Source organism: Anarrhichthys ocellatus, unplaced genomic scaffold (assembly GCF_004355925.1).
Source record: "Anarrhichthys ocellatus isolate YVR2014 unplaced genomic scaffold, GSC_Weel_1.0 scaffold13, whole genome shotgun sequence".
Taxonomy (NCBI): domain Eukaryota; kingdom Metazoa; phylum Chordata; class Actinopteri; order Perciformes; family Anarhichadidae; genus Anarrhichthys; species Anarrhichthys ocellatus.
The window spans coordinates 4465945-4493030 of NW_022280043.1; the positions used below are offsets into that span (position 1 = coordinate 4465945).

Consider the following 27086-nt stretch of genomic DNA (forward strand, 5'->3'; position numbering starts at 1 on the left):
GTGTGTGTGTGTGTGTGTGTGTGTGTGTGTGTGTGTGTGTGTGTGTGAGGCTGTGGGAGTGTATGATTTATGTGTGTGAAAATGAGAGACGGGGAGAGTTGTGTAATCTGTTCATTTTGTGTCTCCTGTCTCCCCCCCTCTCTCTGGCCCCCTGGCTGCCAGGCGTCACACCAGTTTATAATAAGGACCCCAAAAAAAGTTGTAGAGTGAACGGACTGAAAGAGAGAGAAAAAACAGAACCCTTCCCACTCTCCTAAAATCACGGGGAGTGACTGTGACAGGAGGAAGGGGACAGAGAGAGAGAGAGAGAGAGAGAGAGAGAGAGAGAGAGAGAGCTGAAGAAGCCCTCGCAGGATTTCACCACATTTCTTTCAGGACCGCACAGACAGGAACAGACCACAATCCGATCACTAAACCTGGACTGATAATCAATAGCTTTTATTAGTCGCGGAGTGAGGACTGTTGTGGGAGACTCTTGGAGGAGCATGCGGCTCGGTTTACTATTCAGGTAAAACTTTGACTTTTACTGCTGCTGCAACCTGCTGCCTCTCTCAGTCCGCTTGTACACAACATCACATGGGGGGTTGCATCCTCCTTTGAGTGGGGCATGGTGTGTTGAGCGTGGAAGAGATTTTATAAAGTTGTTTTGTTTTGTGGCGAAGTTTGGACTTTTACGCGCGACGCCTTCTTGTTGCGCACTGCGCTTTGCAGGATATATGATAGGAATTTACCCGAAGACATCTGGGTTTAGGTTAGAGTCTTTCTCCTCAGGGCAGATTTTTGTGAATTTCCCCTCTGTTGCATATCTCTGTCCCCCTCTCTCTTTCCCTCTGTCCCCGCGGCTCTGAGTTCATTCTACAATGTGCCACTGTAGCTGCCAGGAAAACGTGGACCCGGGTAGGGGGTCCTTACTTCGGCCTCAGCGGCTCTGTTGTGTCGGGCTGTGCGGGACCTTTGTCTGTGTTTTTCGGGGTATCTGATGTGGGGAAGCTTCCAGAGACCATGGCGGTGCACCACACTAGGAAGAAGGCACCAATTACCCAGACTACATGTGGCTTGCGGACTCGTGGTTGTGGTGATGGTTTGGTTCTCGTGGTGACCGCTGCATGGTCATAGCAAGTCGTTTAGTATCATGTTCAGGCTATTTTCTTGGCAGATGAAGAGATGGTATTCCACTTGTTTCTTGTGCACTTGTGTCTGCAACTTCATGGAGATTGTTGTGGCAACTGCTGGTTTTCTTAAAAACAAGTATATTTATCAGAAACGTTTCCCCTTTAAGGGAAATGTTAGGCTTTGATGACTCAATATATATGTGTATAAATATATATGTGTATATATATATATATATAATATAAAGATGCTCTAGTGGGGAATGTAGTTTTATGTCAAGATTATGAACACTAAATTTAAAGGGGGCATCACCATCTCACATCATGAACCACGTCCTTTGAACGCCAGACCTCAAATAAAAACGACCTCACAGTACAGCATTATTTTACATATTGTGACTGATTAAGTCTGGTTGTGTGTGTGTGTGTGTGTGTGTGTGTGTGTGTGTGTGTGTGTGTGTTAAAGCCACATCCTCAGGGTGTGTAGAGCCCCAGAGAGAGGCATGCGGAGGAGAAACATACTTGCTGTTTATTAGTTTCATTAGTTTGTTAGCGCCTCCCAAAATGTATTGAGATGTTTGCCAGTGAACCCTGAAGGGAAAAAGAAACTTGTGTTCACCCCGGCTGGAACGCTCACGCCTGTAGTGGGAAAGAAACTGGCATAATTGGTTGCTAAAGTAAAATTAGGTCACTGGAACATATGGGGTGTTCACTCAACACATTCAACACAGTTTGTAAACTAAATTTACATTCGGGGAAATATGTTCAAGAACGCTGATGACCATTGAACAAAGAACAATGAGTCTCTGTAAGTTTGCAGAGTACATACAAATGCACATTTTAGGTCATGGAACTATTATGGAACAACCTGCTGATGTTTAAAATCTTGTATAGCTGCCACTTATTTCCCCCTCTGCTCTTCATCCCTCCAGGCTCTATGTCCTGTGGGGTTTTGTGGTGGTCACGACCTCCGTGACCAAGGCAGCCAAGAGGAAGGTGAGTCATTAGCTCATTAAGAGTGAGAAAGGGCTGAAAAGTGAGAGTTTAAGGATAGATTTCCATTATTTCATGTCCTAAAACAATCCTGATTGGCCCATATGCACTCTAAAAGAGGTATCGGATGCTGGAAATGTTCATACTGGCTGCAAAGACATCCCAGTCTTTTTCTTTTTTAAAGATTTTTTAGTTTCACCTTTATTGGACAGTGAAGAGGCAGACTGGAAATGGGGGAGAGAGATGGAGATATATGACATGCAACCAGGGTCCCTGGCTGGAGACTGTTGCCGTTATGTGGCATGCACTGTAACCATTCGGCTCCCAAGGTGCTCCCTCTCTAACACCAATGGAAGAGATGGGAGACCAAATCCCATTGAAGTCTTCATACTTCGCAAAAATACATGCCGAATTTCAGCCAAAGCTAATGCGAGGCTTCACCAGTCGGAGTCAGTCAAATTAGGTGGGTACCTTCCAGTCTTTTTAGTATCAAATTCTATTTGTGTTAGCATCACTCCACTGCAGCTAAGCAAGGAAACACCGTCTAAGAAAACAAAGATGGAATTTTAAACTAAAAAGACTGTAACTCAATCTGCTGAAGCCTCAAACCAGCTTCTCCTGAACTATGGAACAAATTGTTGTTATAGATAACAACATCTTTTCATGATCTACTCTTAAGAAAAACAGCAGCTGTGTTAATGCATTTTTCAGATTGATGTATTTAGGTTTGAAAAAAACGTATTTAGCGTTAAGCCGCAATGATTGCTATTTTTCATAATAACAATGTATCAAATGACAATGTGAAAACATTGTGAAAGGAGAAGAACCTCAAGAGAATTATAACCTGAATCTTTATAGTGAGTTTCAGCTAATTGTTTAGCTCATTTGTTTGGCCGAAATGTTACTGTTTTGGTTCACTCTCACCACTCTCATAGGGTTTTATGGCCCCAGCTGGCAGATGTTACACTACCCGCTCAGGACCAAACATCAGGCACATTTAGCGACTAGCTGGGGCACATAGTCCAACATTAGCAGCTCAAGATCCAAATATTTCCCCCAGGAGCTGGTGGAGACCAAAAACAGAGCTAAAAGAGAGTGAATGTTGGACTCACATTCATCAGGTGGCCAGAAACACCCCTTCAAATGAATGATAATATCCTCCGTAACTGTTGGAAGAAGCAATAGTTTGCAAAAAACAACTTAAAAGGTGTTGACGTGTCAATGTTCACTATTTGTTTCTGCTGCACCCAAGTGGAAGAAATCTGTTGCCGAAGGTTTGACAAGATTATGTTCCTCAACCTATAAATGAGCACTTAATCCTTCAGTTTAGCTGAAAAACCTGTTCTAATTACAAAAAAACGATGAAGAATAACTGTGGATTTTGTCCCCCATCTCTTCTGCTGGAAACTGGTATAGGACTTGATCTCTTCACTGCCAGTATGGCATTTGGTTGTATGTACACATGTCAGTATTCTCAGCTACACTCCGGTCTGGAGCAGGTCTGGCGGTGCAGTGTCGCAGGAGTTTAACCAGTAGCTCCAGGTCAGCGGTAGCTGCTGCAGGTTCACTGCGCGGAGCTCATTAATGGTCCCAGTTATGTGGCAGCTGTGTGTTTGATGTCACTCATTACAAAAGACAACACCTCCCTTCTAGAAACACACACACACACACACACACAGACACACACACACACACACTCAGTCATTAGGCCTGTCTGCTTCAACCCCCCCCTCATCTTTCGTACCCCTTTCTCTTTGCTTTTCTCCCACCCTCCTGCCATTTCACCGCAGACACTGACAGGAACCCTTTTAATCTGGATAATACAATACTGAAGCACACATGCATAGAAACACAAACGCACAAGCATGCCTCTTACACCTGTCCTCTCTCGCCACAAACCCACAAACAGTTTCTACAGTACTTCCATCTTTCTGCCCATGAACACACTAAAAAAGAGAGAGTGAGAAGTGTAGTGCAGATTTATGTTTTGGTTCTTTCTGAATGGAAACTTTTGTTCAGCTCTCATGTTTGCCGCTCTGCCAACCAGGCCAATGCTTCAGTTATGAAATGAGAGGAGAAACATTTATTTGTAGCCACAGAGGAAGACATCAAAGCCTGACCTGGCACCCACATACTGTACATGCACTCTCACACACACACACACACACACACACAGCCAGATCAGCCCCAATCTTGTCGTTTCTGCAGCGCATTCATATGACACCAACTCCAATGAATTTATCCATTTGCTCATAAGCTGCTGGCAGGTGACCGAGTCTCTTCAAAGCCTGAGTGAACTATGAAACTTTTCAGGATTTACATTTTGGCCTCAGAGGAAGGAAACTCATGAGACTGCAGCTCAACAGCGGACTCAGTTACTGTGAAGTGATAAGTCCCTCCAGAGATTTTAGATTTAGCAATGGCAGCGTTTTTGCTAAGTTAAGTACTTCTTTAAAATATTGCCAAAGCTTGTCATTTTGACCTTATTACAGAGGGGTTAAGATTACATGCAGTCAGAACACATTCAATTCATTTAAAGTACTTTTTAACCAGCCAAACCTTTTTTTTTGTCAATTCATTTATTGCCCAAAAATGTTTTCATTCAGGCCTTACATTTTGAGACGGGACAGAACATACTGACTTTAAATCAGATTTTCACATTTTCTGTTAGAAGTGAAAAGAGATACAGTATATCTGCTGGATTAAACCAGAGACTACTAACTGTTTTAGTGATCTCGCACAGATTTCTTGTTTTGCTGGATGCTGAAAGGTGGTGATGACAAACCGGTTACAGATGAGCTTTTGTTTAAAATCAGTATATCGTTGTTGGGCGTGACAGAGAGTGATGAGGAAACATGTAGCACAGACGGATTCAAAGTAATTACCACAAAATATTTTATAATACCTCAAATGGTTTGTCTACTATTTAATTAGTTGATTGATAGAAATTTTATCGACGACTATTGTTAAATAATTTCTATTTATCATATATTACATGAAACAGTTTTTCAACCATACATCTCAATATCTGTGTTTGTGTGTGTGCCAGGTGGCAGGCAGACAGTCCAGACAGGTGTTTGAGGCGGAGCCTGTGGAGGGGGTGTGGTCTGTGTGGGTGGAGTGGTCTGACTGCTCGCAGACCTGCGGTGTAGGCGTGTCACAGAGGAGCAGGAAGTGTTTACCTCCCCCACCTCCCCTCTCCCACTCTCCACCTAACTGGGCAGGTTATTTGCCTGGGGGCATCGGCGGTCCTGTCATCTCACCTGTGCGCCCCTTCTATCCTCCTCGTTACCCCGGGCAACACCAGCCTCATCACTCCCTGTCCGCCTCCGACAATCACAACCAAGGGGTGTCTCTGTATCGGAATAACAACCCCGGGGGAGGAGGAGCTCCGGTACCAGGACAGGCCAATCCAAACCCTCCTTTTTACCAGCCGGAATTCTCCCCATCCAATCAAGACCATGCTCCTGTGTACCGATCGCCCTACCACGCTCCCTCTCACGGCTACAACCAGCCAGCACGCATGATTAGGAGGCCGACCAATCCAGCCGCATCGAGGTCTGCAGGAGGCGGGAGCAGAAGGTCGACCGCCCCAAATCGTGAAGGTTTGCCTGCGAGGAGGTGAGTGATGACTGGACAAGCGAACGAATCAATTAGAGCCGAGCTTCTTACAGATATAAGTTAATTTTTCATCTGTAAAATCTCCTACTCTGTATGTATGTTGGTCACAATTCTGGATTCGTTAAATTAATGGGCCCAATGCGTCATAATCAGATGTTTTTGATGCTGGTATCAGCAACAGAAATCCAGTATTTAAACCAAAAAGTTTCAGCATCTTTTTAAAGGTCAACGGTCAGTGGCCCATAGAGAAACACTGATTCAATCAATTTCCAGTTAACGGAAGCTTTTACATGTGCTGTGTGCTGCTCTTCTCCAGGAAAATGACTCTAGCACACAGGAAGTGAGTTTTGCCTTACTGACAAAAAAAGTGCAGACGACATGGCTTTAACCTCTGTGATCTCTGGAAACTGTAACACAGAAACAGCGATGTTGTATCAACAAAGACGTCACCAAACTAAAAGATTCCTCAGAGCACCATTTGATGCACATGCTCAGGATTCATTCAGGGGCCGTTAGTTAAAGTGCTCACATTGTTTCGGCATTAGAGAGGGTTTGTTATGATGTTTCGAGTGTTTGAGTTTGGAGTTTTGCCGATAACTGGTATCTGCTGTGTTATTAGATCATTACCTCTGGCTTTTGTCATACCAACAGGCACTGCATTACTCTGCCCGCTCAATGTCGGTTATGATTATGTTGGACAGCTAGCATGTACTGTATCCGAAATGCATCCTGTCTTCCTGTTTTCTTTATTTTTGTTCCTGCCTGTGGATCTTTCTCTCCATCTGTAAATCTTCCTCTCTAAATACTTCCCTGCTTCTTCTTCCTTTTTTTGTGTCTTTCTCCCTTCCTCGCAGGTCTTCCGCCATCCGTCCAGGTCAGTTTGGGTACGGCAGGGTCCCGTTCTCTCTGCCTCTGCACCGTCCCAACCGGCAGGCCCGCCACACTGTTAACGGCACTGATGCTGAAACATCACCTGTGCCCAATGAAGACGATGCAGAGAACAACGGGAAGGAGGACGAGGAGACAGCGAGTGATAGAGAGGACAGGAAGCGGGGGAAGCGTGAGGAGGAGGTCTCTGAAGACCTTGCTGCTGAGGAGGATCCCACCACAACTGGCAACCCACAGCGCCATGTTGACCGACCCCCACAAACCAATACAGACCACGGGAGGGCAAGAGAGCGAGTCCCACTTTCTCACTTCTTCTCACGCTCCTCATCAACATCTCTCCTACCCAACCGCCACAGGTTTGACTGGCACTCCGTCACCGCGCCGCCTCCTCCCATCCCTCCTCTCTCCCGCCCCAACTTCCCTGCGGTCGTGTCATCCTTTTCCTCTCCTCTCCATCGCTCCAGCCCCAACCACAGAGACAGGGAGCTCCAACCAGGCTTTAGCCCCCACGTCCCACCCACCGGCGACATCTACCCGCTGCAGCACCCCCACATCCCGCACCTGGGAGTGGAATCAGGCAGAGAGGGAGGAAGGGTTGCTCCTCAGGTCTTCCGATGCTCTGGGCCGGAGAAGGAGTACCGCAGGTGCTTCTCACAGGTAAGATCTTCACCCATGAATACGAGGAAAAAAGTAATTCTTCCACTCATTCCACTGGCTTCACACCCTTTTAATCATCTCAGTAGTTCACTTTCATACTTGCTACTTAACGTGTATGTCCCCCGCTCACCTCTGCTTTATTCAGCCTGCAGTCATGCTTGATTTATATGCATGCCGTGTGTTGAAGGGAGCAGTTAGGCGGACGTAAAGTTGAAGGTCAGCAGAGTGTATTTGATAGGTAGATCATTCCCCAGCTCCAAAACTAGCTGGTTGTCTTTGAGCAATTGGATGGAAACTGACTGCAACTGCCTCCGCAGCTCCAAGGCGTGTGTGTATTCTGGGTAGCAACCAGAATACACACCTCTGTTGTGAAGCCATACACGTGTCTTTGGGACTGATTGCACATACGTGTGAGAAGAAAAACTGGCCAGAACCTGCGCGTTAGTGTAAATGCGTGCGTAAATGTGTGCATGTGGCAATGTGTATCGGCGTAATGTCCTGGCTGTCTCGAGGCCTGTCTGGTGATGATTGGGGTTGCAACCGGCTCCATACCTCTCGGTGCGCCTCAGTGCGAGCGTTATCAGTAGCAAAGTGAAAAAAGAGCAGCCCGAGGCACAGATCATGACAGATGGGCGAATTCAAACCCTCGACACACGGCTGAGGAACTGAGGTGGACGCCGCAGTAACTCAGGTTTCACTAAGACAGGAATGCCACGCTTGATTTCACTCAATTAAATGTGAGATTGAGGTAGAATATCATGGATGAAGTGTTTTTAGTGATCTGGTGTTGTGCCTGGAGATTGTATCCACACTGTTTATTTATTGATATGTTATTAATAGGCTTTATATATTTGTATCGTGGATTGTTTTAAAACATAACCATCAGGCAATAGACATTTTTAAGAGGCACCCGTCCTTATATTACCACATTTCACACAGTATCACATTCGGCAAACATGCACATTTTCCACCTTTTTGCAATGGCTGTTTCAAATTCACAGCAGGCTTTCACACAACCTTCCGCCACCGTTGCCATTTATTCAATCGTTAATCAATCAACTCGTGTCCCTGGTGAGAGGGTCAACATGTGGAAAGTCACAGATATCATGCTTGAGTTAATTTCTATTTTCAAGCACGAAAACACCTTCCTTTGTTCAGTCAGTCCTTTACAGCTGCATTTAACATGTTAAGATACTTAGGTATGAAAAATTGAAACATAGACTGGCTATTCTATCAGAATATTTCATACAATATTTCATACAATACTCACAGATAAAAGGAAAAAAACAATATGACGTGACATCTTTCTTGGGCACTACTTGCTATTTGAAAATGCAGTAGTGAGAAAGTATCATTCACTGAGTTTCATGTAAATCAGTTAACCATGTGTGAGATGTCTCACATGGATGGAGGGACGAACGAATGAAATAAACAGAAGGAAACTGATCCATAGTCCATTTTAAGATTTGATCATGGGGACAAAAATATATTTGACCCGGTTATTTATTCCAGCAGACCACTTGTAACCGGTCCGTCTTAAGTGAGAGCATTGGTAGAGATGATAGGATTAAAGTTAAATACCACACACATACACCTACACACTTGTGCATTTTCACTCTCACTCGTTATTTCCACAACTGGCTCTCATCGAGTGGAAGTAGACACTTGAATTTGGGGCCGGGTTGGCACTCGTGGGCTCTTGACTTTTCTCTCTTTAGATAACTTGGCAGGCTCTCTTTCCCTCTTTCATCTCCCTCTCTTTCTTCTTTTCTGTCTCTACCCGGCTCTGTGTGATAGTCCCCGTGTTAGAACAGATTTAGTAGCTGGCCTGGCAGAATACTCGCCCTGTGTGTGCCAGCAGCGCTAATAGCAGTCCTGTGACGGCTCAGCCTGACTCATTGGGTTTAATATTTACCCAACATTAGCCTCTGCTTTAGCCTTGTTTGCTCCTGCAGTGTTCACATTTTTATGTCTTTTCATCATTTAAAGATAGGTTTAACTTCTGATGAATGCAGGACTTTGCCCAGGCTTGTATGTATTGTATAGATGTGTGTGTGTGTGTGTGTTTGTGTGTGATTTAGGGAGTGAGCTAGACTGAGTGTGACACATCCTATTATCTATTAGGTGTGTTTGTCATAACACACCACGCCTGAGGCCCATCAGAAGTGTGATTGGCTGTGTGTGTGTGTATGTGTGTGTGTGTGTGTGTGTGTGGTTTTACTGTTGCGTAGAAGCAAGAGGGGAACCGAGAGAGGGTCAGAGGAAATGAGAAGGGCAAAAGGGGAAGTGTGTGTGATGTGTGTGTGTGTGTGTGTGTGTGATGTGTGTGTTAGAGTGAAGGAAGTGACGCAGTTAAGTAGTAGTGAATGAGAGTACTGTTTTTAGAAAATCTGCACACAGTAGTGGGAGGCCGAGCTAAAGGGCGAGGGCAGAGAAAAGGTGGGGAGGGAGGGAGGCAAAGAAGAAATGGTGAGGATGACTGTTATGGTGTCAGAGGGGTAAAGAGAGGCAGCAACAAATAGAGTGGGATGGAGAGAAAAAGATTCTGCAGGAAGAAAAGAGAGGGATTCATGGAAAAGTGTGTGTGTTTGTGTGAACGAGCACAGTGTAACAAGAGGAGAAGTTATTCTGTCCAAGGGAGAGGGGAGGGAAAGGTGGAATTTGAGAAGAAGCTGCCTGAAAAACAAGAAAAGAGAGACACACCAGCTTGAAACAGACAATTCACAGACAGACACACTCCACTTCCTGTCCTTTCCTTTCCCAATTCTTTGGTTTTTGATGATTCTCTACTCATTCCCTCTCGCCTTAGCTCCTCTCTCTGTCCTCGTCTTCACAGTAAATATTTTGCGAAGAATCACTAACAGTGCGTTCCTCTGCAGCAGCAAGTGAGGCGAGATTTGAGATGCATGTAGTTCACCACGCGGCTCAATTAGAACGATACCAGCAAACACAAGGATGTCGTTTCCAATGGAAACTGGGGGGAAATCTCTGAGCTGGTGAAAATGTTGATCTATACATCTGAGTTGCCTTCAATGATTGCATTCAGCAATAAGAAGTTCTTTGCAAACTTTTTTTTTTGCCTTTGCCTTACAGGCTACATTCAGTCTAGTTGCCCTGATCAGACACAGCGTTTGTTTTGCACTTTGCTGCGTTTTTGTTGTTGTTGTTGTTGTTGTTGTTGTTGTTGTTGTTGTAGGCAACCCCCAAATGAGCACAAACGTCACACAAACCATAAACTCAAAGCTATCCAGTGGTTGCTAAAAAGCTTATTTTCATTATCGATTAATCTGCTGATAACTTTTAAATTAATACATTAATTGTTTAACATATACAATGTAAAAAAACGATGTCAAAATGCCCCAAAATAGTTTGTTTACATTGATTTATTACAGAAAAGCAGTAAATTCTCACACACACACTACATTTGCTTGAAAAATTGCTGCATCAATGAATTGATTATCTAAATAGTTAAAGTAATTGATTAATTGACCAGTCGTTTCAACGTGAATACAGTCCACACAATACTGTACACTAGTAGAGTCAGCGCTGGTTGCTGCAGGAGCTACTCAAGGCTGAAAAATTCCATGGTAATTTGTTATTTTCTAGATGGATTCAAACAAATATAAATAGGATATAACATTCACATATTATTGAAGATTATCTGACTTCATTGTTCTCATCCCTCCACTACCGACACCAAACCTGCACTCTTGAGGAGACACAATACCTCAAAAATACATGCCATGCTTTAAACACGCACTGCAATGTTATTGATCTCGCTCCTGTAGCCAAAACCTGAGGAGTTTTATTTTGCGACTACACTTAACGTTGCCTCAGGCTGCTTCATAAGTCAGATGATCTAATCACAGTCTGTCATTACACGGGCGTTTCTACAAAGGAAATGTATTATTACTATCAGTGCGGAGCCACACTCGTCAACTCTAATGACTGTGTGCAGACCCTGCCACGCTTTCCGTTGTTCTCATGAAGTGGCAAACCGGCCCAGATGTTTTTGTTCGTGAGACTGAAGCACACATGCAAACGCTCAACCACACTGATTCATTTCGAAGATCTGTACTTTCTTTGCTTTAGTCCTTTAACAAGCAGAAGTACCTGCTTCTCTTCAAAAAACAGGTTCCTCTGCTTGTTAAAAATCTGTTTATATCGGCTCCTGTGTGTGGAGTTTTCCCTCTTTCATGTTCCTTTTCAGGAAACAGGGACACGGTCTGGTCTGTCAAAAAGTAACAAAATCCACGAACCAGCACCTCTAACGCTCACTAATCACCATGTTTTATCTTGCTTGTTTAATCCAAACAAAAACTGAAGTGTAAAAACACTGTCTCCAGGAAATAAACCCTGTAGCGTTTATGTAGCGTTACATGAAACAGACCAATATGAGAGTGGTATCGATCCTCTCATCTAACTCTCAGCAAGAAAGCGAATAGGTGTGTTTCCGAAAATGTCAAACTGTTTCTCTTCCCATGAAAGACTCATTCATATTCAAATCTCTTCTTTATCTGTGTCCTGACCATGATAGTCAGCAATAACACTGAGTTACAGGTCAGGAACATCAGACAGAAAACACAACATATGCCACAAATTCATGAAATTTTTAATAAAAACAAATCACAAAAAGACCACAACGTCGGCAGCCAGAGGACAGAGCACACCGTGTCTGCAGCAATGATTTGAATTCACAGAGTGAGTCCAACTTTTTTAGACAACTTTGGATCCAATTGCAGACGGTTCCCGGCAGAGGAAGCAGCATCTCTGTCTACAGTAAAAAACTCCTTTGCATAGTTCCGTGCAGACATTTGGACTGTCAATAGAAATGAGCTCTGGGAACGAAGAGCATAGCTGTCCACACTTCCTACCTCTCTCTCTCTCTCTCTCTCTCTCTCTCTCTCTCTCTCTCTCTCTCACACCCATGAGTTATTATGAAAATATGCATTGAATCACTTCACTGGTTTGTAGCAATAAGATGTGGGTTTGTCATTTTCAGTGCCCTGGAGCCAAGCTCTGGTTTTCATTTATTGATCTCGTGTAGTGTTTTCTTCTCTTTTTCTTTTCTCTTCTTTCTAGAAAAGTTGTTCTGATGCTCAAACTCAAATTTCTCCATAACAGTATTATTTCTTGCCGCTCGTCTTGCGCAGCGCGGGGCCCCCCGTCAGTCGCTGATAGATGAGCAGCGTTTCTTTCGGAGCACTCCTGACTTCCCTTCCTCAGGGTCAAGGCCGAGAGCTGGGAGTTGCCCTGCAAAGCGCCGACGCACGGCCTCGGTCACAAGATTAGCCGGAGAATGTTAATCGGCTGAGGACAAACACATACGCACACATCTTAACATATGTCATGGATTTGTGTGCATGCATACAGTGATTAGTTCTGGCGTGTGTTGATTTACGGCTGCAGGGGCCAAACGTCAGTTGTTTTGTCTGTGTAATGTCGCAGTAATAGATAGATAGATATAAACTTTATTCATCCCCAGGGGGAAATTAGTTTGTAGCAGCAGCAAGTTACAGAGTCAAATAAAATATTACGTGTGGAAATGCACAATATTATACAGTACAATAAAATAACAGAGCAGATATTGAATTTGAAGAAATGCTTGAGGAATGACCGGCCAGCCTTAACCTGTATGTGGCATTGCTGCGATACGGCCAGCTGTGCAGGCAGAGACTCGCATGGAGAATGCCGACGCTTTACCTGTGCTTTCCCTACGGAAACACACATGTGGTGAAAGGTTCCCGCTTTCCTTGTGATCTGTTCCTCCCGAAAACTCATTAGTCTTGCCTGGGCCGGTGTTTGTGTTTCACGCAAGAGTGTTATGTGTGACCAGGATTGGCTGGTGTGTGTTTATATGTGTGTGGCATTTTTGTGTCTGTGTGTGTGTGTGTGTGTGTGTGTGTGTGTGTGAGCATCGAACAAAGCTTTTAGCCCTCAGGCAGTCCCCCCCCCTTCCATCCCATGCTCCAATATATTGCCCACAGACCTTTTCTCTCCTGCCCCCTCCCTGGTAGTAAAACACATCTGAAAGTTTCACAGCTCCCGAACAAAACCACTGACTGTCAGCTGTGTTCACTTTTCTTTCACCTGCTCTCTGCTGCTATCCACCGTTCACTCTTTCAACGTGTCAGTCAGTAGCAGCCAGTTTAAGTTCCAGGTACTTTGATGGTACTTAAGCAAGGAGTTGTGATACTCCTGGTGTTATACAACTTGGGCCATCATTCTTATTGGCAACCCCAGGACAAATCCCTAACAAATCCATCGGAGCATGAAACAACAAACCCCCAGGTCATCTTAACTTATTTGGAAGAGAAAACGAAAGGTACATTTTTCCGACTGTCCATTGTAAACATCCATCACAGTTTACAGACGGACTTCTTGATTCGACTCCGGTCTTCCTGTAGAATGAAGGATTATTCCCAACATTTGGTTTCGCTCACTTCACCTCTGAAGTGGTTTAGTTTAATCTGGCTTAACTGTTGGCCTGTTTACATCCTGTCTGACTGTCTGACAACTCGTGTTTCTTAAACTGTCGGACTTCATTGTAGTAATGGCCTCAGTCATTACTTTAGTGAGCATGATGCTATCATACCTGATTGATTACCAAGTTAAGTGTAAATGCTGACCAGAACTATGAAATACAAGACCCAAGTTGGATGAGACTGTACATTTCTTTTAATCAGTAGTAGCCAAAAAATAAATGCACACAGAAGGGTAAAAAAACAACTAAAGAAATGTATTTTTGTTATTTAAGTAATTTCCATTTAAATATTCACTCTTTGAACAGGGCTGAGTATTGCTTCACACAGAGTTTTTTAATGCCGCACTTTTTTGTGAAGAAAAACTTTTTTATAATTTAACAAAAGAAGCTGGAAAGTTGTCAAATATTTAATCTAAGAACAATCTACTGCACAAAATAAAATTAAGTAAAAAACCTTTTAAAAGCCTTTAAAAAAAATGATATTGCTACATGATTGAATGTTTTTGACTTTTGGAGTGAACTCGTGGTTTGAGTGTTTTCCACAGGCCCAGACTCATCCTCGCTACCTTTCCCTCACCACACACCACCTTTCTCTCTTTCTATCACCCTTCATCTTTAAGTATTTTACTCTCTTTTATCTCTCCTTGGCCCATTCAATAACTGCCACTCACCCCCAGTTCCCCTTTCATCTTTCCTTCTGTTCACAGTTAAGGGGAGACCCCCTAACCCTGCACTCATAGTAAAGGAGGGAACACCAAAGTATGCCAGCCCTCACAATAACACACATTCTCCTCCAGAACCGTGAAACACCAGTTTTTGCTCTCACTTTACCTCCCCTCCATTCAGTCCATTAGCCTCCTGATGTTTTTACACACCCTAAACTCTCAATTGGGAGGAGAATCTGTTTGCTGCTTAGCATTCATACAGTCACCAACGCATGAATGCACACACTCGTCTTTTACTTACATTCTCTCTTTTCATTTTACATTCCTCTTGTTGTCGTTTTTGGAAGCTCTTTCTTTCTTTTTACTGAACTGTAGCATCCCATAGCTGCACACACACTGTCCTTGTGTTTGTGTGTGTTTGGTGTTGTCCACTTATCGTTTATGGTCTTACAGGCGCACACACACACACACACATGAAAAGATACACAGAAACTCTCCAGTTTCAAATGACGCCCAACATGTTTACGTCCTGCAGACATATTTACAACCATCACCATCCGCATTTCACACAAACACATCCAGGCAGATTTACAGGGTTACTTGAAAACATCAGGTCACATACGTACACGTACAATCGCCTCACCCCCTCCAACATATGCATCGAGCGGATGTAGCTTAAACACACTCTCTCGTTGAAGAGGCTTAAACCAGACTACAACATATCGCCTGTAAATAACACAAAAATTAGTCCGTTTTAAAACAGTGTGAAACCGTGGCGGAGCGTAACACATAAAGTTTCATGAGCTGGTTTCACATTCCACTAGAAGAGAAACAACAGATGATCCTTATGAGTGCCTTGTGACATGACAGCGACATAAATTAATTCACTCTCACACGCACACACACACACACACACACAACACAGTGAACGTGTGAATTTCAGCAGTGTCAATGAATGCATGCTTTGACGGTTTATCCATTAATGTCTTTTAGTTACACTTTGTCGCAGAAGCCTGTTCACATGGGAACTGTTGGTCTGTGTGCGTGCATGCCTTTGTGTGCGCGTGTGCATAAACTTGACCACTCCCTTGCTCTTGTCTCCCTAGATGTGTGACTAGGAACTTTCCAGCTGTTTGTGACAGCTGTGAACGTGGAGACTGATCCACAAAAAAAACAAAAGACAAGAGGAACGAATCAAAGAAATAGAGGAGTGAAAGACAAGATGATTGTAGAGCTGACAGAGATTTGAGTTGCAAGGAAATCTGAGAACTCTGTCTGCGGCATGTGTGTGTGTGTGTGTGTGTGTGATTGAGCGTGATTGAGCCAGTTGTATATCAGAGGGCTGTAAACTCAGTGTTTGACCAGACAGGATGGTTGTGGCTTCCCACAGTAATGATACCTGATGATGAGTGTGTGTGTGTGTGCAGCAGTGGAAAAAGTATGCAGCATTAATACTCCATTATAAGTAAAGTTCCTGCATTCAAAATGTTAATGTTAACTAAAAGTACAGAAGTATAATCAGCAAAATGTACTTAAAGGAATAGTTGGACACTTTGGGAAATATGCTCATTCTGCAATCTGTCTGATGAATATGAAGGTACCGCTAGCAGCCGGTTAGCTTAGCACAAAGACTAGAAGCAGGAAGATGAGCTAGCCTCTGCCCAAAGGTGACAAAGTCGGCCAGCACCTCTAAGGTATTAGTTAATAAACTTTAGTCTTAAGTCTGCTGCAGCGCAGTGCAATTAGTAAATACTTTTCACACCTCTGTGTGTGTGTGTGTTAGTTAGTGTGTGTCCCACAGGACTGGGGCATTGTGAGTTATGGTCAGTACAGTATAAACCAGCAGATTCGTCTCTGCCTGATGTTTCAGCTGTCGTTTACGTGCAGGTATGCTAAAACTTTTTCCACTGTACGGCTCCATAAGGACTCTACTTGAACGAGCACAAGCTAGACGTGCTCATACACACACGAGCACATGCACGCACACATGCACATCACATTCTGTGGTCATGCACTAAAAGCCACGGTGGATTTATGTGTGCAGCCGCTTCCAAGAAATCTATTATGTCCATATGGTTCTGATATTGTACACTTGCTGACGGCCAAAAGCAGCATGTAGACTGCGTGTGCGTGTGTTTTTGTATTTGTGTGTACAGATATGGCGTGTTTGCGCTTACTTCTATGACTTCAATTTAATTAAATGAATGAATGAATTCCTTTTTTTTTATTAGCGGTGTTTCCCTTTGCCTTTTCCTCACAACAGTCCACTGCAGCCTTCCTTCTTCAGGGAGCGGGAGAGGAACAACCGCCAGTTTAATAGCTGGGTGATTTCATATTAGTTCAATGTGTGGCACTGCATTTTATACTCTCTGTCTCCCTGTGTATCTGTCCTCCAGGTGTGTGGAGGAGCTTCGTTGGGCTCCAGAGAAGAGCAGTGTGCTGCCTTTAACACCCAGGAGTTCATGGGTCGCCTCTACAACTGGGAACCTTTCACTGAGGGTGAGGACTGCGTTAACACACACACACACACACATGGTAGTTAAGGGTTTAGCTGCAAAGTGCTTCAATGTGATAATAGGCTTACTGTGAGAATGAAATGCTAGGAGAGGGGGAAGGGGGAGTTGAAAAAGCGTCAGTAAAATGTGTGATTAAGTGAGTTAAATGTTGCTCTGGTATTAGTGTGTGTTTTCAGGCCTTTCACTGCATGCCCAACCCACCTCAATCCCTCCCCTCATTGGCCTGCAGTGCATGTAGCGTCAAGGGTAGTGAAAGTCAAGAGGAAAAGAGAATGACTCGAACTCAATCTGCTTTTATTCTTTGCACAAAACACTCTCTCTCCCTCGTCTCATTTTCCTCTCATTTGTCCAACATCTCCCTTCCTCTCCTGACAAGCGTCTCCTCCCAGCTCTGACTAAGCACACAGATTCCTACTGAGTGAGATAAAGACAGAAAGAGAGAGACAGAGAAGGGGAGGTGAGAGGTGATGGGACGCAAGTGTTGTCACATGACCAGTGGGAGCAAAGAGAGACAATGTGGCTTGCGTGTGTGTCTCTCTCTCTCTCCGTACTGTATGTGTGTTTGTTTACTTTGGTGTTAAGTGTGCAATAGTTCAGCGCAGTGGAGATTGTGTCTATTTATCTTTGTTTTCCAATGCTGGAGGGAAGAGAGGGAGAGAAAACACTAAACAGATATTTGAGGAATTTGAGAGAAAGGGAAGAGTGGATGGAGATAATATTACAAACATGGGGGTTTTGGGAGTGAGAGATCGGAGGAGGGGAAGACAAAAAGAGCACAAAGAAACACAGCTGTGAGATGAGATCAACAGTATTTGTCATTAGAATTATGTTTGCAAGCCTCTGTGTATTTACAGTATGATATTATTGGCTTGTACTGTAGATGAATGGCCTAATGGATGTGAGATAGTATGTGGCCAAATGTTTGTGCATGTATGTTTGTGTATCTGTCTGTCTACACACTTGTGATTACTGTATCAGCTGGCTGAAATTCCTCAACACGCACACTGAGAGTGTCGAGCCGGACGCACTAGATCAGCAACATCAACCATAATGTACAGTTTTGGTTTGGTTTTAGTCTCAATGCACACATACGTAGCACACCTGTCCAAATATAGACGAAACTAATGACTAGAAAGTAGAGCATGTAACACAAATAAAATGTTATGAAGAACGGCATGATTTCCACAAATGGCGTAATACACCCAGATACAGTATATTAGACAATATCTCTAATGGTAGTCACATTTGTCTTACAGTATGTAGCGCCATATTGCCCACTTCTACATTCAGGTGGTTTTGAATTCTCAATTGCCTGTTTATATGGATGCGAGTGTCCTGGATGTGCTCGGGTGGTTGTCTCTCACCCACTATGAGCTGGTCATCCCCCTGTGACCCTGCAAAGGATAAGTGTTTATATATAATGGATGGATTACCCAAGTTATTTTCATGGCAACACAGAGGGAGTTCACCTTGAAGGATGTACTGGTATTTATTTGGTCAACCCTCAGGCCAGTTTTGAGGATGTAGGCAGATGTAGACATGGTAACATCTGTAACGGGAGTCATCACAGCAGTATCAGCTGGAGTCTAACTGCCTGCGTAAACACACAGGGGCTTTTCCTTTCACCCACCACCCCTGCTCTCTATGTGTTCGTATGGGGAAAGAGATTACTGTATTTGTCCTGAATTTAGCTGCTCTTACATTCTTTCTATGTGCTGTGCGTCCTTGCCTTCTGCTCTGGCTTATTTGTAAACCAGCATGTCCTTGAGAAGAGGACAGGAAGGAAAGCAGAGAAAAACCTCTTGTAGGGGGGTGCATGGGTAAATCATGGTTCTGGCATCAGAAAGACACAGCATAGTCACATCACTGGGAAGATTTGTTTGGATAAAAGAAGCCACCAAATGGCAGATGTCACATTTATTGGTGGCGATGAGGGGATACAGTACTGTGTGTGTTAGAGGTATTTGCAGATGACGTCAGCTGGTTTCAGACCCACTTGATCAGCGCTGTAGATGATCCTTTTCCACTCTGCTAAGTAAACTGTATCGCACTGTTTACTTCAGTCCGGTCCCATTGGCTGCAACCCAAATCTTCATATCTCCCTTCCCATCAACACAATGGAGGCTGCGCGGAGTGTGTGTGTGTGTGTTTTACGACATTGAATGGTGTGTTAGTCATTTTTCTCCAGCTGCACTCATCTGTCGACTGCATATATTTCCCAAAAGTATTTATGTTAAACCGTGCAGTCAGCTCTTGCTACTTTGTGTGTGTTTTTTTTGCCTCCAAGGTGACATCCCTGTTATGTATGAACTGCAAAGTGTTGTGGCCTTTGGTTTGGAATTGGAAGCTTAAACTTTAAAGCTGCCACAATGGCTAAAAACCACAGAAGTAGTAATGTTTCCCCTCACAAGCTCATCCCCTGAATAATGCTACCTCTGGTTTTGTAAGCGCTGCACGTGCAGGTGTTGTTTTACTTGAATATTCCCTTTTTTTTCAGGCCTCATCCCCAGTCCGCTTACCCATCCTCCCCTCTTCCTGTCCCACTGCCTCTCTCTTTCTCTCTCCCTGTTGGAGTTTGTTTAAACGGAGAGATAGTGGGGAAGTATATTCAGACAACATATATTCCACTGTCTGAACACTAAGCTCAGAGAGGGAGAGAGAGACAGTGAAAGAGACAGAGAGGCCCGAGATCGAGGCGAAGAGAGGAACAGGGAAGCAGAATCAAGTAGCTAGAGACAAATGAAAGATAAAGGAGCACAAATAGAGAGAAAATTTAAAGATGATTAGGAGATGGAGAGCACTCGAACATCAGGGCGGGATAAAGAGGAGATGGAGATGAGCAGGAAGCATACAGAGAGAGAGGCAGAGAGTACATGAGTGGCAACACATCTCCCCCTCTCTTTTCTGTCACTGTCACCAGTCTAATCTCTCAAAGATAACTATGACGGACTGAAAGAGAGAACAAGGGTGGAGAGAGATAGTGGGAACACTGCCTTCCTTTTTCTTTGTTTCTTTTTTAAACATGTACTGTATATCTGTCTCGCTGCAATTATCAGACAGCAGCAAAAGAATGGGTGCAAATAAGCAGAAATATTTGAAGAAAGTTTGGCTCATGTGGGTGTTAGTGACGAACAGTGACTCGTGCTTGCGTACCCATTATTTTACGATATGCCGCCACCAAGACATTAATGTTAATTGAAAACAGTTAAATCAATAAAATCAGTTGGTAAAATTAAAAATAGCAGATTCTTTTCATCCCACATTGACATTTTAATATCAAGTACTTGAAAAGAACAGATGCCTTTTCTGATAAAATGCCATCAGATTACAGGAAGCTGTTGAAGGTCGGAGTAATAATACAAATTGTTTTGGTCTCAAGTTGTTTAAATCAGAGACAATAAGACAACACCACTTCATTCATTTTCTTTCTCTTATTGGCACGAGATAGTTTCCACATATGCTGATGACATATTGTATTTTTACAAAGCACTTACTTTTCTAATTTATATTCTCTCTCACGCCATATTTTAGAAATATTTTACAGAATTTCCAGCAAAGAAGTAAACTCTGATAAGTCTATTACTGCACCAATGAATCTGTTTCTGCTCCCTAAAGTATCGTACGGTCCATGTTTACCCATTCTGAAGGACCACTACTACATCTTCGCAGTATATTTATTAGCGAATTGATGTACCTAGTTACCATAACTTCCCTACAAAGTTGTGGAAAGATAAACATCCAGTCTGAGTCAATTGCTTCACCTGTATGACTTCCTGACCACTTCCAGACACTTAGTGAGATAAAATACACTCCTTAATGTCCACAGATCAGGATGTCTAACTGGCAAAGGAACAAACCTGTACATGGTGTCTCGGGCCAAACTTAAGTGTTTTTTGTCGAGACTCACAACATGACTCGTCCCTCATGCAGGTGGTTTTTTTGGGCCACTTTTCAGTCATTAAGATCATACTTGGTTCACTCTGCCCTCCCAGCAGTGAAATACTCCAAGATACCGTAGCACCTAATCCTTCTATTTCCTGAAACAATAAAAAAGCATCTTAACACATCAGATGTACAAATCCTTCTCTTCTGTCTGGAGGTTCGCTATGTTCCCGTATGATGACTTATATCATCCCTGTTGAAGTGTTGTTGCATTTCAGCGTCGAGAGTCAAAGAACAGAGATGTTTGAAAGCATATGGAGTTACTTTCAGTCCACTACATACCAACTATACACTTTCTGCATTCTCTCTTGGACACACAAGGTGAAAGCTGGTATTTGACCTTTAGTCTTTGTTCTAGTATCTCTTATGAGCATCTTGACTATGAAGGGGATGGTTTATTGAAGTGGGAGAGGGAATCTTCTTGGTGAAACAATCTTCAGTGGTATTATATGAAAATATAGTGGCATTGGTGTGATACCCGAACAACACTTTGATTATTTTTAAATGTCAAAAATATTTCACGAAAGAAGCACTTTTGGAGAGAAAAACCAGGACAGAATGATACAACTGTACCACAGTTAGACCACAAGGTGTCATGCTGTTCATATTTATTAAATATATTATATTTCGAAGTATGTGAGAAGTCACAAATTCAGAAGCACCGAAGTTGTCCTTTAAACCCTGACCTACTGGTGACAGAAACTCCTCCCTCCCATCTGCAACTAAATGTCTGACCCTATACTCATGCTATATGTTTATGGCTCTATTTCACACACCACACACACACACACACGCACACACACACACCAGCCCTACCTAAAGGTCTTTAACCCCTGTAAAACCCCAATCTCCAACCTCAAAGAGGGTAATAAACAGTTGAGCCGCTCACTGTCCCTTCTTGTGTTCATTACCTATTTTTCCATCTTTTTATGTCTTCAAAGGAAAAGTTCAACATTTTGGGAAATATATGCTAACTCACTTTCTTATCACAAGAAGATAATTTCATGTCTGTCTTAAAAGAATGATTCACCATTTAGAAAATGCTCCACAATAACATTGTCGGACTCACAATGGACAGTTTTTTAAGTATAAAAAAATGCTGCAGCAGAATCATGGCGCTATAGGCTTTTTTAGTCCACACATTCTTCTATCTTGTCAAAGTGTTCCTACATTACCCACAATGCAACTCAACAGATTTGGGTGTGTTATGCTAGTATAGCTGCCTCAAGCCTTTATCTTCAAGCTGAGATGAGGAGCGTGCAACAGAGGTCTGGTGAACTCACTTCTTCTTAACCCCACACCACCAGATTCTTTTCTTTTTCAAACTTGTAGTCTTCAGCCCCTTCCGATGCTGACTCAAGTGACATCACTTGAGGCGATTCATCACACTTCGCACAGCTTTCTTTCAAGCTAAAAATGACTTTTACAACTTTTTTCACGTACGCAGCAGTGGTTAGCTTATTATAGACACTGGATTATGTTTTGTGGTTTTAGAGGGACTCACATGGTGTAACTATTATCTTCTCATTTCATTCCTTTAAACCTGCTCATTGTATTCCACCACTCAGACACACTCTTCTCTTGCTCTTCTACTTTCTCAACATGTTTTGTTTGGACCCCTCCCCTATTCCCTTGTGAGATCCTCTGTATTCTCCACACGTGTCACTTGACTCAGTACTCAAACACTTCAATTTCCTCTTTCACCTTGAAGCTGTCTTCTTTTTCCTTCTTATTCATTCCATCTGTTCTTTTCTTCCTTGTACATCTATACCTGCTGTGTTTGCCCGTTGGGTTCTTCTCATAAATCAAACCTTCCTCAGGCTTGTGTTTACACCTCTCCTCTGGGTATGTAGCTCCTGGGATGGTGCAGCAGTGAATGCATTCACACAACTGAGCAGCAGGGGAAATAGCTAATCACTCTGGGGCTGTCTGACAGTCGGGGAGGCCACATGGAAAGACATTCATCGCTCAGCTGGGTCGTCTCAGCGCCAGGCAGATGCAGAAAGAAGCTTCACAGATTTATGCAGAAGATCTCACAGTCAGACTCATATAGATCAACAAGTTATGCAACAATCATCCTTTCCTCTGTCCCTGTGTTGCAGTTGGTGCGGACAAACAGTGCGAGCTGACCTGCAGACCTGCGGGCTATCGTTTCTATGTCCGCCAGGCCGAGCGTGTCACAGACGGGACCCCCTGCTTCAACGTCAGCTCCAACGATGTGTGTGTAGAGGGGCAATGTCTGGTGAGTGCATTTATATGTGCATGTGTGGGAGGTTTTAGCTTCAGGTATCTGAACCCAAGTTCATCCTGTCTAGTCGGAGTTGACAAAATCCAGAACCTCTCCGTCTCAGGCTCATTCAAGCCTGGCATTCAGATTCAGAGTGGCTCCAATCTTTTTTATTACCCTGCTCTGGGCCTCTGTTCTCTGTGTCTTTCCCTCTTTCTCTCATTTGCACTCCATGATTTTGCCCTTATTCCACACTTCTGTTTCTGGCATAAATCCGACCAGCGATAGTTACCAATTGCACAAAAAATGGTGAAATAAACACTGGCGATGGATGATAAATTTCGACCACATTGGAAAAGCTTTTCTCTGCTCTGTCCCCTCCCCTCCCCTCCCCTCCCCCCACATCTCTTTTGTTCCCCTCCCCCACTTTCCCCCCGACATTGTCTGACCCATCACTCACATCTTTTTACCTTCCTCTCCTGCCAGACGGAGGGTTGCGATGGGGTACTGGGCTCCAGCTCTGTGATTGACAAGTGTGGAGTGTGTGGTGGGCGGGAGAGCTCCTGTCGGAAGGTGACGGGAAGTTTACAAAATGTCACGGTTCCCCTTGGTTACCACAAGATCCTGGACATTCCGCCCGGAGCTACGTTCATTGACATCACAGAAAGGCGAGCCAGCCCTAATTACCTGGGTAAGAGCTAATAGACACAAACCAAATCATGCACACACACGCACACAGTTTAAGGTTTCTTACATACTGGTTGCAGCTCCAGTTATGTCAGATGTTGGCAGGGGATTTGGAGATTTGATAATGAGATTTGGCCCACGGGCATGTGTGTGCTGGCCACTGTAAGACTGTAAATTGTGTGCCCTCATAGGCTCCAAGCGGATAAAGCTTGTATTGTGAGAGCCCATAAGGAACCAGTGAAGTGTGTATGTGTGAGTGTTCGTCCTCCCGTTTGGTAATGAGACAGCACTCCAAAGTCTGTTTGTCTTTCTGAGAGCGTGTTTGGGTTCATGGGGTTTTCTTAAGAATTCACCACTACGTAGACTAAACAAGATCAAAATAAGAAAAGAAACTCCACCTGTCTGTCCTTCTAACACTCCACCCTCTTTTCTCCAGCCATGAGGAGTGGCACGGGGGCTTCAGTGGTGAATGGGCGGTGGGCTGTGGACCCTCCTGGGGAGTACCAGGCAGGAGGGACTACCTTCACCTACACCCGACCTAGAGCACAGGCAGAGGGGGAGGAAGAGAAGGGCGAGTCCCTCAGGGCTCCGGGACCAACCACCACACAGCTACAGCTATATGTAAGAACAGTGTTTGCTTTAACCCTGTCAGCCAACATGAGCCAGGGCATGGCAAAATTGAGTTAATGATAAGAATCAGGCACATACACATAGACATGTGTATACACAGAGTATTTAACATCTTTAGAACGTTGTCGTAAGCCTGAGGCTGTGCTCTCCTGCTCTGTGTCAAGATCTTCCAGATAGCCTGGGTTATTTTAGCATGATGGTGGGATAAAGACAGGCTAAGATCTTATTAAAGAACAGAACTCATCTGCTGCTTTACATCCAGAAGTCACAGGGAAGGAGGTGGTATAAATACCAAGCACCAAAGCCACTGCAATCACCTGCATTTGTATGGCTTTATTTTGATTTTGAAAAAAAACAAAAAGTCTATAACCACACCATTGGCACTGTGAGGGCGTATTGCTCATTACACGCTGGGAAATAAAATGTTGGATGGATAAAAATAGAAAGACAAGTCAGCTTTATGTAGAGCCTTGCATCTGGTGAACAAAGATAAGTTTGGCCACAGAAAAAAACCCAATAAAAAAGACCAAAACAAAAGTGTTTATTGGTTGTTCTCAGGTTTCGTTTTTTCTGTTTAGCATAAGTTACACCCCAAGCTACACCCACTGTTTGCTCAGAACTTGCTCCCGCTTGCATTCAACTACTTTACTTTATTCTTACAATCACATCAGTATGGCAGAGGAGAGAGGTCAGGTAAACCTATACGCTCATTGCAAGCTACTTGAACCAGGGACGTTGTGTTTCATGGTCAGCATCTTAACTACTAGAAGCTACTTAGCTTAGCATAAAGACTTGAAATAGCTCGTCTGACTGTGTCCAAAAGTAACAGAATCTGCCTAGCAACACCTCGAAAGCTTAATTATCACATTATAAGTTGTTTGTTTAATCTGTACAAAAGCCAAAGTCAATCCGTTTAATTGTTATTGAGACATGTCACTCTTGACCAAGGTGCAGCATTGACAGATAGAGCAACTGCCAGAATTGCATTGACATCTTAGGCAAAAAATAGCAGATCCAAATGTTGTTGCCATAGGACTCCAGCTGATTAAGTTTAGATGACCTTGGATATGTTAAGTCTTGTGTGATGGTCTGCAGGGTTTCATAATAAGAGCGGGGACACATAGCATACACCCTGCTGAGGCATCCTTGAGCTTGACAGTGTTTCCCTGCCAGGGCCTGAGTGGCTCGTCCTGACCCTTCAGTGCGTTTCTCGATGGGGATCTGTAAAGCTGTTTTAGGGTGTGTCTTGTCATTGGCTAGTTTTTTTTACCTCTAACTTTGTCTGTTCTCTCACCCTGTTTTGCTCTCCAGATCATTTTCCACAAGGAGAACCCGGGCATCAACTATGAGTTTTATGTCCCCGTGGAGAAAAAGGAGCAAGAGAGGGAGAGGCTGACTGCGAGGGAGAAAGAGAGGGAGGCACCCAGAGAGAGGCAGAGGGAGCGAGAGCCAGCGAGGGCACCCCTTCGCAGTACGTCTCTCGCACTTCTACTTTCTGGTTTTATCTTCTTCTGTTTGGCCATGTTTTCTGCATGTTTCATACAGTAGCACAGAGACACTGGATTCTCCACAGTCCTGTTCAGCACATAGTTGAGTCTTATCAAATGCAGAATTTAACCCTAAATCAAACATCTCTGGATTCATTCTTTCCAAACTACTCAGGGAAACACTACTGAGAGCCATGAGAGTGATGGACGTGTTTATGGATTAGGATGGGTGTGGTTGTGGGCCAAAAGGGAGGGATTATTGTGCAAGTGTGTTTGTGCGTGACCCAGATGGGAGGCTATCTGGTCCACGTGTTCGCTGCCATGAGACCATGACCTCATCATGACATCATCAGCATCTGACTCACTGCCTTCCTCCTATTCTTGATATTTCAACATTCGTGTTTCGCCTCTTCCTTCACTCTTAATCGCTCTTCTCTCCATGTATGTTACCTAAAGTTCACCTCTCTCTCCTACCTTCCCTTTCCTTTCTAATTTGTCTAAATGTCAATCTCTTTTTTTCTTCTCTCCCAGGTCCTCTCACTGTGTCAGTAGAAGACCCTCCTGCTCCTCCCCCCATTTCGGTCCCTTCTTTCCCCTCCTCCTCCTCCTCCACCTCTGTGTTTTCTCCCCCCTCCTCAGACCGATTGGCACCTGAGAGGTCACGTCCTCGGGGCTCTGCACCCAATAGGAATGCTCGGATCCCCCCTCGCACTGACCTGCCACTGGACACTCAGTCACCATTTGTGTGGAGGAGAGGAGGGCTCATAGAGTGCTCTGCTTCTTGTGGCAAAGGTCAGAGTTCATAAATGCTTGTTACAATCTAATTTAAGTGTGATTTTTTTTTTTTAATAACTTACTTACATTGGATTGAGTGATGTCTCCCTCCTGTGGTGTGTAGGTGCAAGTACAAGGACATGGAACTGATATATTCACTCTGTGCATCTATCCATCTTTTTCTCTCTGTAGGTTTTCAGAACAGAGTCATTCTGTGTATAAACCGCCATACAGACGACGAAGTCCCGGAGAGGAAGTGTGACTCTGCAACCAAGCCAGTTCCTGAGGAGGAGCCTTGTAACACACATCCCTGCCCACCATTGTGAGAAAACACGGTTACCTTGAAAAGATGCATCATATATATATTTATTACTTTCTATTCAGCTTTCCAGGAAGAGCGATAAAT

At 43.8% G+C, this 27086-nt stretch overlaps 1 protein-coding gene across 2 annotated transcripts in view; it reads left to right on the forward strand.

The window, feature by feature from the left end:
- The first annotated feature begins 220 nt into the window (after positions 1 to 220).
- adamtsl4 (ADAMTS-like 4) overlaps positions 221 to 27086 on the forward strand; it is a 32269-nt gene continuing 5403 nt past the window's right edge. Inside the window, exons 1-12 of one of the 2 annotated variants that reach the window (XM_031853177.1) lie at positions 221 to 508; positions 2042 to 2105; positions 5152 to 5723; positions 6578 to 6967; positions 7076 to 7268; positions 16814 to 16916; positions 22978 to 23117; positions 23589 to 23793; positions 24226 to 24410; positions 25731 to 25890; positions 26438 to 26698; positions 26873 to 27002. In XM_031853177.1, the coding sequence (XP_031709037.1) occupies positions 486 to 508; positions 2042 to 2105; positions 5152 to 5723; positions 6578 to 6967; positions 7076 to 7268; positions 16814 to 16916; positions 22978 to 23117; positions 23589 to 23793; positions 24226 to 24410; positions 25731 to 25890; positions 26438 to 26698; positions 26873 to 27002 (2426 nt within the window). In that variant the 5' untranslated portion in view covers positions 221 to 485. Of the gene's footprint in view, positions 509 to 2041; positions 2106 to 5151; positions 5724 to 6577; positions 7269 to 16813; positions 16917 to 22977; positions 23118 to 23588; positions 23794 to 24225; positions 24411 to 25730; positions 25891 to 26437; positions 26699 to 26872; positions 27003 to 27086 lie in introns of both variants that reach the window. The other variant, XM_031853175.1, reaches the window with a different exon arrangement.